Below are 13,515 nucleotides of genomic sequence, written 5' to 3' on the forward strand. Positions count from 1 at the left end.
CAGACTAAAAAAATAGCAAATCATTTAAGGCATCTCCTTATTTCCTGTTGACCTTCCATGCTCTTCTGTGAGCTCAAATACTCAGGAGCAGAAGAGAGAGAAAAGCAGGAGGGAGTTAGCCCTGCGTGGCTCTCAGGGGTCCCAGAGGTTTCACAGAGACACTGACAGTGCCACCAAGAGCTGCTGCCTGCTCTGAAACAATCAGCTCCTGACTCATCCCAGAGCACAGAGGATGCTGTGTCTTTGTGCCCTTGCATCTTATCTCAGCTGTGACCTTTCCAAAGGGACAGGATTATCCATACCTCTCTTGAGAGGTGACTCAGCTGTCCCCTCCCCAGGCATCCATGACCACCCTGACACCCACATGGGTGCCTCTCAGTGGTGGCAGGTGGCAGAAGCCCATGGGACAGGAGCAGCTCTGCCCCTGCCCCATGAGAGACAGTTGGGGACACTGCTGTCCCCTGCCCTGAGAGGGACAGCTGGGGACATGGCTGTCCCCAGGGGCTGGTGGAGGATGCTAAGGAACCAAAGTGAAATGTGAATCAGAGCCAGAAATGGAAGGGTTTGGGTCTTGCTGCAGCAGCAGGAACTGCTCTGGGCACTCCAGGGATCTCCAAAGTCCAGCCTGACTGTTTAGGATCAGGTTTCTGTTCCTCTTACCCATCCGGCTGTGTCGCAGCTGAGCCATCTCCTAAAAAGGTCCCAGGTGGGGAAAACATCTATGGGAATTCCAACAGACATTTATTGGTTTGGGTTGAGATCAATGCACATGAAGCAGTGCCCCTCCTGTGGGCTGGGCACCTTTCCCAGCACTTCCAGCAGCTCCATGTGCCCAGGGGAGCAGCCTGAGCCTTCTCCAGGAGCAGCCTCAGGGCCACAGGGGGAGACACCCAGAAAAAACCCACCTATCCTCCTGCCTGAACCAGCTCTACTTCCAGCCCAGGCTTGCTCCAAGTCTGGAATCTAGGGCTCTTCCTGGCCTCTGGCTCCCTCAGCATGACCAAACTCATTGGCTGGGTCACTCACTGTCCCAACAAGGTCCTGAGAAGGCAGGAACAGAGAGGAGCCTTTGGGGTGTGTGGATAAAGCAAATCTTGTGGGCCAAGCAAAGCAGCCTGGAGAATCTCTGGAGGAGCAGGGAGGGCGTAGCCCAGAAAGGGATCAGCTCCAGGATGAGATCAGCTCCAGGACGAGATCAGCTCCAGAACGAGATCGGCTCCAGGACAGGATCAGCTCCACGACAAGATCAGCTCCAGGATGGGATCAGCTCCAGGATGGGATCAGCTCCAGGATGGGATGACCTCCAGGATGGGATCAGCTCCAGGATGGGATTACCTCCAGGATGAGATCAGCTCCAGGATGGGATTACCTCCAGGATGAGATCAGCTCCAGGATGGGATCGGCTCCAGGACAGGATCAGCTCCAGGATGAGATCAGCTCCGGGACAGGATCAGCTCTGGGACAGGATCAGCTCGAGGATGGGATCAGCTCCAGGATGGGATCAGCTCCAGGATGCAATTGGCTCCCGGATGGGATCAGCCCATCCCAGGTTCCCAGCATGTGCCCCTACCACAGCTGTGTTCTGTGCCAGGGGCTGGCAATGCCCTACATGATGGAGCAGGTGAAGCCACAGCATTCCTTGAGCAGAGTCAGGCCTGTCTTGCTCATGTAGGGAGCTGAAGTTTGTTGTCCCCTTGATGTCATCTTCTTCTCTCGGACAGGAGCTGCAGCAAGAGGAATCCAGGTCTGCCTGGAGACCAGGGCACAGCCTGGAGCTGGTGCTCAGAACTCCTCTGGGGCTGCTACTGACCTCCTCAGAGCCACAGCTCCTGCACCACGAGGGCACTGCCCTGGGTGCTCTGGGGTGTCCCCAGCTCCTGCACCATGAGGACACTGCTGTGGGTGCTCTGGCATGTCCCTGGAGCTGGGAATGCCTGCCAACACACTGGGGAGGTGACAGAACCCAGGGAAGGGGGTGGCTATCATCTGAACATGTGGTGTCCATTCTGCATCCACCTGAGGTGTGAGCCAGTGTTAAAGGACCAGATAAAGTCTGTCAGCTCTAAGAGAGTCCCTCCCCAGCCCTGTTCTCATAGGATGTGGTGGGAAATGCCAGGAGGGAAAGGGATTCCGAACATCTGTTCCAATTCCAGGTGTTCCCACAATGTGACCTCAAGCACCAGCATCCCCCCCCGATCCACTTCCCCACCCTCCTCCAGGTAAGCCAGTCCCAGGCGGCAAAATTTTGGAGGCAGAATGCTTGGGAAAGGGGACAAGTGCCAGGGAGGTTCAGTGCAGGGAATAAACCCCATCAGCACCCACTTGCTCTCTGGAGGTAGCTTTTGGAGAGCTTGCTCTGCAGGAACTCGGCCATTTCCTTGTCTTCTTCCCTTTCCCTGTGACAAAGAACTCAGTTACCGCTTGGGAAAGGAGCAGCAAGGCCCCTGGAGCTGTGGGAAGGCAGGACACAGTCCTGCACTGTCCCCAGACATGCAATAGGTGACACCAGCTACCTGAGCCTCTCAAACTCCACATCATCCACCAGGAAATCCCGCGTTTCCACCAGCTTGTGGATCTGCTGCACCAGCTCCTCTTCCCTCTGCTTCTCCTCGTTGGATTTCTGGTTCTCTGCAGCACAGGGAGCACATTTCACACCCCCAGGGGCCATCCCCCCTGCCAAGGCCAGGCCTGCTCTGTTCTGCTCAACTCTGAGCATGAGGGTAAAGTCAACCCAAAGGAAGGAGTTGGATCCAGGCCTGGCTGCTCAATGAGCAGGAATCTCATCCCAACTGCCCTGGCTGGAGGTGACAGCTCTCCTGGGGCTCTCCCACCCCCTGAATTAGTGCCGACTCACCTGGGCACGGTCTCTGAGCCACCCTCACCTGCCACTTCAAGTGGCATTTGGCTGCCACACCAAGGGGAGCATCAGGCTGTGCCCAAGCACCGGCTATTTGGCCTTAATTAACACAGGTAGTTAATGAACAGCCTGCAATCCTGAGGAAGAACCTGTCAGGGTAAAGGTCCCACTGGACAAACACTGCCCCTTTCTTACCCCCTGCTACCCCCCGCCTTCTGGCTGATGTCAGAGCCCATCATGACCATGGTAATGATCTGAATCATTAAAGGCACCTTGGCCGGGGACATTTCAAGCCCCAGCCCTGACTGGGCTCTGAGTAAGCACTGACGTGTTCCTGTCTTTATACAAACCCAAGGCTGCTGTGGCTGTCTCACAAGAATGGGGATGTGCAGGATTTTTCCAGCACAGACTGCTCTGAGTCAACTTATAAAGAAGACAAAAAGAGCAGAATTTCTGCTCTCAGCTGAGTCTGGGAGTGCTGAAAAGGCAAGAAATGAAAGCCCAAAGCAGATGAAGGAAAGTCAGGCTCATTTCTCCAGTAGCAGAAAAGACCAATTTATCTCTGGTCTGAGCCATGGTTTAGGGGAAGTCTTGGATAATAAACTGGAAGGTGTTCGAATTAAAAGCCCCCATGAGATTTGGGTCTGTTTTGCAAGGAGCTCCAGTTTTTACAGCAGGATGTTCACCTCCCTGGCTGAGCCTCCGTCTGGATGCCGAGCCAGGTTTATTACAGTGAGCAGCACCTGAATATTAAGCATGCCTCCATGCTGAAGGTTTCCAGGCACAGGCAGCATGATGGCACCTGAAAGGGGCACATTGGGCTCTGGGATAGCCCCTGGCACAGCACTGAGGAGGTGCCTGGGGACACAGCTGTGCACAGCTGGGCCCTGCCTGCCCCCATCTGCCCTGCATCACCTCCACTGGGCCCAGGAGTGCAGCACCCTCAGGGAGTGAAGAACTCTTGGGAAGTGCAGAACTCTCAGGGAGTGCAGAACTCTCAGGTAGTGCAGAACTCTCAGGGAGTACAGCACCCTCAGGGAGTGCAGCACCCACATGGAGCTGACCCAAAACCTTACCTGGCAGGACCAGGAGTTTCTGGAGCTCTGTTTTCAGCCGGCTGATTTCCTTGCAAAGCTGGATGTCGTCCATCCTGCAGAAACACAAACAGGACCTCTGAGGGGGAAAACTGGGAGAGAAGAAGTTAAAAACCCCCAGAGTAACAACCAGCCAGTGCCTGTGGTGGGGACCACAGATTTCCCTGCTTTCCCAGGGGAAATATTTTCTCAGATTTCCCTGGGAAATTCCAGCCCACTTCAACCCAGAGTTTTGTTGGGGTGCTGGCTGTTGGCAGAGAGAAAGTTTCATCACTTTAATGATAACAAAGCCTTATCAAACCTGGCTCATCCACCAAGCAAGAGCTGCTGTGTTTCTCCTGGTCCCAGAAAATAATCTCCAAAGAGCAAAACCCAAAAAGAAGTGGAAGCTGCTACCATAGAAAAAGATCTTTTTTATCCTGCCTTCCTGCAGAGTTAAATAAAGGTAAAAACATGAAATGTAACAAAGAGGGTGTGCAGAGCACCAGGAGACAACAGAAATTGCTGGGGGAAAACTGATTAAAATGAAAATGGACAGTCAGATGAGAGCTGGATGATTGTTACATTTAAATGGAAATTAGTTCTGGAAAACTGATAGGGAGAATAAAAGATAATAAATTCTGTTTTCAATTAAAATTAGGAGGGATTTCAGGGACAAGCACCCAGGAGGCTCCTACTGGGGCTGGGATTGCTTCTACCACTGCTGGTGACAGCCCTGCTGTGATAGCCTTGCTGGTGACACCTGTGGCAGTGTCAGCCAGATCCGGGTGCCCCTGGCTGGCCCCAAGGAGCATTGAGGGACCAGGGTGGAGCTGAGCCTTCCAAAGGAACTCCAGACCTTTTCTTTTGCCCTGTAAAGGAGAAGTGTTTGGTACCTTGCTCTTTTCCCAAGCACAGACACCTCAGAAATGTTGGAATGCTTTAGTCTGACATTTCCAACAAGGAGCAAACACTGGTTTTTATTGAGGTCACTGCTCTGTTCAGCTGCACATCCCAGGAGTTTTCAAAATCCCTGAGCCCTGCAGTGCAACCACCCTGAACATCACCTTTACCTGCACTGGGGAATCAAAAAAGGCCTTGTAGCCCCTGTTCCCACCTCTCTAAGCCTGTTCTGCAGAGCCCAGCTCTGGGATTCCCCTTCTCCAGGAGCAGTGCCCCAGGAAGCTCCTCAGCCTTCCCAGCCTCCCTCCTGAGCCCTGCAGAGCTGAGGTCAAGATTCCACAGCACCCAAAACATCCAACCAAGCAATCCTGGAATGTCCCAACACCCACGGGAGTGGTTTTGCAGCCCAGCCTACCCTGAGGTTTCTGCAGGAAATTTCCCCTTGGTTTCCAAGGGAGGAGCCAAACAAAGGGTTAAGGAAACAGCAGAGCTGGGAGCTTTGACAGAACCTGAGAGGATCAGGTACTGTTGCCATGGAAAGCCTTCAAGAGCTACACTTTAGATGGTTCCCAAAAATCCTTTTCAGCAATGAGTTCAGGGGGAACTGTGCCTTGAAGGGGCTCCAAATCCAAGCCTCTGAGGCAGCTCCAAGCTTCCACTCACATCAAATTCACGCAGGGATTTCCAGGCTGCAGGTCCCTCAGTGCAGGGACCAGTGGGGACTCATCATACCCGAAAGGCAGCATAGGAAGTGCTTCAGCCCAGGGAATGTCACCTTTGCCAAAATCCCAGTTTGTGCTGGGCTGGCAGGGTGGGATCTGAGGGCTAGGCTAACTACAGCCCTTTTGTGAGAATACAAAACTTTAATTAACCCAAACTGTGCGTAACTAGTCAGGCCTTTTCCTCCAAATATGTGAAATCTCCTGATAGACCCATGGAAATCATCCTGTATACCCCAGGTGCTGCTGGGCACCATTGCAACACAGGTCTGAAAGGCTTGGAAAATTTCATTCCAAAACTCCTTTGAATCTTGAAATGGAAGGTGGGAAATAGCCTCAGGGGCTGAGCTGTGCTTGGTTGGGCAGGAGGAGATGCTGGGGTGTCCCTGGGAGGGGAGCAGCACAGTGGGGGGGGACAGGGACTCACATGTAGCGCAGCTCCGACTCCCTGCGCACCAGGATCTCCCGGATCCGCTCGATCCTGAACAGCTCTCCCTCAATGTCATCGATGGTGGTGGTGGAGTCAGCCATGGACACAATCTCGGCCTCTGGAAAAGGAATAGGAGCCACCTGAGGCAGCAGGAGACCAGAGGGGCCTCAGAGCAGCCTTGGGAACAGCAGCACTTCCCCTGCTCCCAGCACCATTCTGGGCTCTGTGCTGGGAGAAAGCCCCACATTCCCAGGGCTCTCCCCCTCTCCGAGCAGCAGGAGGCCAAGGGAGCTGGAAACTGCTGGAGGGAAGAATGGGAATGTCTCTTTCTTTTTGCAGAGCCATGGAAGCCTCCAGCATGTCCAGCACAGAGATCTGAGCCTGTCCAGCACCCTCCTCCTGCATGAGCAGGGGCAGCAAAGCTCAGAGCTGAGGAGTCACAAGGTTAAAATTCCTTCTGCTGCTCCCCCTCCATCACATGCTGGATGAACACTCCCCATCCTTCCCAGCCCTCTGGGGTGGAGCCCCCATGTTCAGCTCCCTCCTCCGCAGGGCTGAGGATCACATCCAGCCCCTGCCTGGGGAAACTGAGGCAGGGAAAGAGGGGGGAATGTTGTAATCCACTATCCAAGATGTATTAAGAATGTTATGTCCCCTGACTCCTGTGACCCCCGTAATACCTATGAACTGACCCTACCTCTCTGCTTTACCCTACTGACCGGGTGCCAATTCCCCGGCCTCTTCCTGACCCTTGAAAAGACCAGGGTCCTTGGGAAACTTCCTCTTTGCTCCCTGGACGTCATGAAGAAATAAACCATGGAACCCCCGGGAGAAAAGAGCCTCTTTGTATCTTTTACCCTAGTTCATGCTGCTGATCCCAGGCTTGCCCTGCTACAGAATTACCAGGGTGCGGGGAGCGCCTCGGACCGAGTAGCAGGGACGGGGGCTCACCTGCTCAGAGTGAGAGGCAGGAGATTTGCAGCAAGATGTGGGATAAAGGGGCTGTGATTTTTATTTTAGAGGGATAGATGGAACGAAAGCCCATCCACCTCCATCCACGGCTCTGGCCAAGAGCTCTGCCTCCCCCTCTGTGACTCACACACAAATCCCACTCATTTGGTCCAGGTTATCCCATGGGCTTCCCCGTGGTTGCTGTGTGGATCCCACAGTGACTCCCAGCCTGTGTTATGGGAATAGCTGAGGATTTGCTCCAGGCCAGCTCCCAGCCAGGTCTGGCTCTCAGACATGACACTCAGCCTGTCACCAGTGCCAGGTAGCAGCACCTCCATCACATCCCAGCTAAAATCCAACATTTCTGGGGTGTGCTGGGGACAGGGACTGCAGCAGAGCCAGGCTATGGGAGAACATTCCAAACCTTTCTAAACACCACACCAGGGGCTAAGTCTGCTTCCTTTGAACCTTCCCAGGACACATTTCTCTCTGATATTTTGCATTCCTGCAGCCCTGGGGTTTTTCCCATGCAGGGAAGAGTTCAGCCATGGAGCTGCTCCAGGAGCAGGATTTTCCAGGCAGGGATGTTGGGAGATGTCAGGGTGTGTGGTCTGGGCATTCCAAGCAGGAGCCAGGTCAGTGCTGAGGGTTACAGGACAGGAAGAGACTACCTCTAAGGCACAAGACCAAGCACTGCACTCTCTGTCCTCTCCCCATCACATAATACTACTCGGGAAATCGAGTGCACTGTACTTCCAAGACTCCCTGCAGGGAAGGTTTATTGTGGAAATCCCATGGTTTGGATTTGTGTGAGTGGTTTGAAGGGTTTTTTGCAGTTTCTGACTTGGAAACTCATGAGGATTTCTCGGAGGTTGTTTCCCTGTCCTCAGGCAGGAAGGTCATGCTCAGCTGATGCCAGGGCGTGGCTCCTCCCTCGTTCCCTGTTGGGAGCCTCAGGATGCTCCAGGAGCCAGTGCTTGATCAGGACCCCTGGGCTGGGCAGGGTGCGAGGCTGGATGAGCCCTCCAGCAGCTCCTGCCCCGGGCTCTGCACAACCCCCTCCCTTTGCCTCGTTGCCAAGGGACCGGTCTGTGGCTGCTACAGCATCACCATGCGGTTGCTAATGGACCAGAGTGTGGTTGCTAGGGGACCGGGATGCTGAGGTCCCTTTTCCCGAGTATTCTAGGGCTCTGCTACCCCAAAGCTCCACTGGCCTGGGATATTTTGTTGCAGCTGCACCCAGCTGAGCAGCTGGGGATGGCCCCAGAGGCTCGCGGCAGATGCTGGCAGATGTGCAGGTACCAGCACAGCTGGAGGGGCAGGTGGCACAGCTGGGATGTGCCTGCGGGCAGCCACTCCCTGGGGCTGTGCCTCAGCTCAGCCCCAGAGCTGTCACCGAAAGCTGCATTGCTGGGTCCCCTCTGTGCCCAGGTGGAGGTGACAAAGCTGGTGGCTGTCCCGATGTGCCAATAAACACAGAGATAGCTAAACTCAGAGCTTCCTGCAGCCTCCGTCCCCAGGGACACACCAATCAGCCCCGGGAGCACGGGGGCGGGGCTGGGGAAGGGGACAGTCACTCCTGGTGCCCCCGGCTGGGAATAACCCGCAATCTCTCTGATCCCTGCTGGCACAAGCACTGGGCTGAGTTCTTAGCCAGGTATTTCTCAGAGGGGAGGGCCAGGGTTTGGAAGAGCTGTCAGCATCCCTTCCTCTCCCTCTCATCCCAGAATGTCATCGGCACAACCATTCCAGCGGGAGAGGCAAAGAGAGGAGGTGACAATGCTGAGAGGGGAGGAGGTGACAATGCTGAGAGGGGAGGAGGTGACAATGCTGAGAGGGGAGGAGGTGGCAGGATTGGGAGGGGAGGAGGTGGCAGGGTTGGGAGGGGAGGAGGTAACAAGGCTGGGAGGTGGCAGGGCTGGGACGGCAGGAGGTGGCAGGGCTAGGATGGCAGGAGGTAACAATGCTGGGAGGAGAGGGGGTGGCAGGGCAGGGAGGGGAGGAGGTGGCAGGGCTGAGTTGCTTTCCCCCACCTGCAGCAGGAGGCTGGGATTTAATTCCAGCCCCCGGGCAGTGCCCAAAAGAGCAGGAATTCTCCTGGCTCAGCTCTGGGATGGTTCCCAGCAGGTGTGGCTGACACCACCCTGCCCTCACACACTGCTCCGAAGTCACCTTTCTGTTGGATTCTTATCAAGTCAGGAATGTCCTGTGATATGGGGACAGTGGGAAGGTCACAGCACAGCCCAGGCAGGGCTGCATGGCTCAGCTGGAGGGTGCCAGCCCTCCAACTGTGCCTTCAGGTGCTGTGGTCAGGTCCTGGCACCCTGCATCTCCCAGGAATTCCGGGGAACTGCTCTCCAAAGCAGTCGGTGCTCGACAAGAAGCTCTGACAGGACCTTATTGTTCCTGGAGCTGCTGAATTCAGAGCAGAAGCAGAGGGGGGGCAGTGCCAGAAGAAAACTCCTGGAAAATGAAGCCCACGAACTCTGGGAGAGAGCACCTGGAGAAGGGGACACCCAAGGCAGGGTGTTGATTAAAGCTGGGATCAAGGCCACAATCCAAATCTCTCTTTGGGGACAGACAGGGATGGCCCCATGTGTGGCCACACTGCCCAGGGGTCCATCTGCTCCCACAGCCCTCCCGCAGCAGCACAGCACAGCCCCCCCCACAGAAAACCCCACAATGCCTAAGCCAAAGGGATCCTGCCTGGCAAACCAGGTAGGGGAAGAAAGCTCTGACAGAAATTTGGAGATGCTCCAATTATCACACCCGGCCCAGGGAGGGACCTCCACTAATGAGCGTAATAGCCAGAGAGTTCCATTCCTGATGGTTTGGGGAAAACATTTGGACAGCCAGCAGCAAGCCTGGGATGAGTCACGGCAGCCAACAGTGCAGGGTGAGTTTCAAGCAATTTTCTTCATAACTGACGTTGGGAAATTGATTGACAGCCCCCTGTGGAGGGGACAGAGCTCTTCATGGGAGCACCATCCCAAGAAGCCTCTAACTCAGCCGCGTGTTTTCCTCTGCTCCTGACAGCAGCAACAGGCAATAGGGACACGGATGTCCAGGCCATACCCAGCGCCCTGAGTCCAGTCCCTGGCTCATACCGATGTCACCCAGCTGCTGGAGTAGAGGACCCGGGTAATGAAGGTGCTCAGAGCCTCACGGGAGGTGTGGGGGAGGATACACTCTGCCAGGAAAGGCACAAAGGAAAAGGACCCAAACTTCCCACAGCTCAACCAGGAGCTGAGAAGCTTCGTGGGCACCACACACGCCCCAGGCAGTATCCAGCGGGATGCTGGAGTTGGCTGATCCCTCCTCCCCTGCCTCTCTAGCTGCCTGTCCCTGCCCCGCTGTGTGCAAGGGGTTAAGAGGGAGCAGAGGAGGACGGGGAAGGGGAGAAGTAGGAGCAGTGGCAGAGCAGAGCAGAGCGCCTCCGCTCCGCACAGCCCAGCACTGCGACCCTTCCTCCCATCCCAAGGTCGAGGTCTCTGCTCAAGGCAATTTCCCCGCTCGGCATCCCCCGCTCTTCTCATCCGGGGTCCTACTGGAGGAACTGGTCAGAGAGGAGCAAAGGCGATGAAGGACAGGGCGACCGCTCCTGTGCCCCGGTCACAGCCGTGCCCAGGACCGCGCACGGCAGTGCAGCGGCGCCGTGTCTGGCCGGGCAGCAGCAGCGAGATGTGACCGTGCTCCCCCGGTGTGCCCCTCTAGGCGTCCTCTCTGCCGTCACCCTTCGTCCCCTCCAGCCCCCCTATCTCCCACTTAGCCCCTTCTCGCCGTCGTTTCTCTCCCCCAGCCACTCATTCCAATCATCCATCCATCCATCCATCCATCCATCCATCCCTCCATCCTTTCATCCCTCCATCCTTTCATCGCTCCTTCTCCCCCGGCGCCGGTGCCGGTTCGGGGACCCCCGGCTGGGCTCCGTTTGGTGGGTGAAGCAGCCGATTCCCCTCCAGCTCCAGCGGCTCGGGTGCCCGGATTGTCCCGAAGCGCCGGGGGCGGGGGAAGTTAGGTTCGGGCGTTGCCGGTGCCGATGCCGGTGCCGTCCCGGTCCTACCGCGCTCACCTGGCTCCGCTCCGGCCGGCGGCCACCGGGTGGATTCCATGGATCCGTACCGGGGAGAAGCGCGGCTGCCCTCCATCCGCAGCCCAGCGCGCTGTGCTCCGCCGGGGCGGGGGCTCCCGCCGCTCCTCCGCACCGATCCCGCTGCTCCCGCCGCTCCCGCCGCTCCTCCGCACCGATCCCGCTGCTCCCGCCGCTCCCGCCGCTCCTCCGCACCGATCCCGCTGCTCACGCCGCTCCCGCCGCTCCTCCGCACCGATCCCGCTGCTCACGCCGCTCCCGCCGCTCCTCCGCACCGATCCCGCCGCTCCCGCCGCTCCTCCGCACCGATCCCGCTGCTCACGTCGCTCCCACCGCTCCTCCGCACCGATCCCGCTGCTCCCGCCGCTCCCGCCGCTCCTCCGCACCGATCCCGCCGCTCCCACCGCTCCTCCGCACCGATCCCACTGCTCCCGCCGCTCCCACTGCTCCCCGCGCTCCGTCGGGGCGGCGGCTTTCACGGGTCCCACCTGATTCCTCCGACCCCACGGCTCGGCTCCGCTCCGCCAGGGCGGGGGCTCCCGCCGCCCCCTCCCCTCCGAACTCCCCGCCTGTAGCCCCGGCCCCCGCAGCTTCAGCCGGCTCATGCCCCCGGGCTCATTCCCGACCCCCTTCGGGCCCTTTCGCCCCCATCGGCACCAATGGTGACAGCAGGGCCCGGGCACAGAAGGTGCCTAGGCTCTGGAGGACACGGGGGTGGGACACGGGGTGCCGGGGGTGAGGCACAGCACCCAGCAGCCCCCCAAAGCCACTGCTGAACTAGGGCAGCTGAGCTTTCCTGTAGAAGCAACTTTTTCCCATGGAAAAACCCAACTGCGAGAGTTTGAACAATGCTCCAAGGACTGAAATCCGGCACGGTGGCAGCAGGTACCTCAGCAGGACCCTGGTGGTCCCTCCTCTCTCCAGCCAGGACAGCAATGACCAGGGCCACTGTTCTGAAGGCTGGGCCCAGCAAACAGCACGGGAAGGTGGGGATGGATGAGGGCTGCAAACCCTCCTGCTCCCAGGGGTTTGTGCTCCCGGAGCACTTGGTTGTGCTTCATACCTCTGGAGGGACACACCTCAACACCCCCTTCCCCAAAACACACGGAGGGGAACATAAGGGTCCTCTGCTGGGACACTTCTCAGCCAGGAGGTGCCTGTATGTGACACTGCTGTCCCCATGCACAGGTCCACAAGGGCTCAGGGACACCCCAGCTTGGCCAGGTGGCTCAGGGACACTTTGGGAAGTGCCACTGGCTGGAGAGCAGGGACACGGTGACACCTGGGAGGGCCCATACGCTCTCCTCGCAGCAGCCACACCTCCAGCCAGTAAAACACAAACCTGAGCAAAACCTTGGAATTCCCACGTCCGATAGCCAAGGAGGAGCTCCCGGCTTTCAATCCAGTCAAGGGATTTGAAGGAGAATATGTGCCAGAGAGATGGTGCTTCATTCTTTGAGGATAACTGTGCAACACAGTGAGGAGGCAAAAACTAAGATTCTCTGTGTAAAAACGGGGGGAAAAGACAGGACATGGGAGCTGCTGCTGTAGGATGGAAATAGAGCAGCAGCACCTCGCTCCAGAATTCCTCTGAAAATGCAGCAGCGCCTCTCCCAGGAGCAGCACAAAGTTAGGAGGCTATGGAGGTGGGTTGTGAGCTGGAATGGTGATCCTTGACAAACATGGAGTTCCAGTATTCCAGGCAATTGCTCAGGAATGCCCTGGGTTTGTACGGAACTGCCGATCTCCCAGCTGAGGGGCAGGGCCACCCCGGGATTGGTTTGGGTGTTTGGATGTGCAAGGAAGGAGAGCCATGAAGTGGCTGCCTCTCAGCTCATTAAATGATGAGCACCCACCAGCCCTGGAACCAGCGGGGCTGCAGTGACTCACCTTGTTTTGGTCGCTGGGAAGTGCAGAGAAAATGAACCTGTAAATATTTTAATCAATTCTTCAGGCTAATACTCTCCAGGATGACTTTCACTGTCAGCAGCCAGATCTGTTGCTGCAGGCTGAACTTGAGTTTACTGCATTTTATACGCTCACTTTATCCCTAATAAAAGCACAGGAGTAAATCAGACAGTCCAGAGTCACCCACATCTGGATAAAATCCACACAGCATTGGATCTGCTGGATTGGATAGAATCTCGTGGGCAAATCCTCTGTGCAGAGGGAAGTGCAATCAGGGACAAGAGCAGCCTGGGCTTCTTCCCTCGCCCAGGTCCTGGAATACTGAGCCGGAGGAGTTTCAATGGGATCTTCCCTGCTCCTTCTTAGGGAGATGTGCTTGTGCTATGAATGGGCAGGATTTAAAGGAATGCCCAAAGCTGAACGTCAGTGTAATAATTTTGCACAATAAGGTTGGGGGTTTTTTTAAGATTATCAATCCATTAAACGTATTTGGTGCTGATCCAGGGGAGTCACCCCTCTTCACAGCTCCAGGATGGTCGCTACAAGGCTTCTCCTTGTGAAACTGGAATCCAGCAGCTGCTGCT

General features: G+C 56.7%; 1 protein-coding gene across 1 annotated transcript; it reads right to left on the reverse strand.

Annotated features, from left to right (window-relative positions):
• Nucleotides 1-722: 722 nt before the first annotated feature.
• Nucleotides 723-11,155, reverse strand: LOC117005482 (bMERB domain-containing protein 1-like). The gene is made up of 6 exons (XM_033077121.2): nucleotides 11,006-11,155; nucleotides 5,980-6,100; nucleotides 3,934-4,007; nucleotides 2,514-2,628; nucleotides 2,323-2,396; nucleotides 723-1,724 (listed from the first exon to the last, which is right to left on the reverse strand). The coding sequence occupies exons 1-6, from the start codon at nucleotides 11,079-11,081 to the stop codon at nucleotides 1,606-1,608; spliced, it is 579 nt and encodes a 192-aa protein (XP_032933012.1). The 5' UTR covers nucleotides 11,082-11,155; the 3' UTR covers nucleotides 723-1,605.
• Between the last annotated feature and the right edge of the window lie 2,360 nt (nucleotides 11,156-13,515).

Source organism: Catharus ustulatus, chromosome 20, assembly GCF_009819885.2.
Source record: "Catharus ustulatus isolate bCatUst1 chromosome 20, bCatUst1.pri.v2, whole genome shotgun sequence".
NCBI classification, from domain to species: Eukaryota; Metazoa; Chordata; class Aves; order Passeriformes; family Turdidae; genus Catharus; species Catharus ustulatus.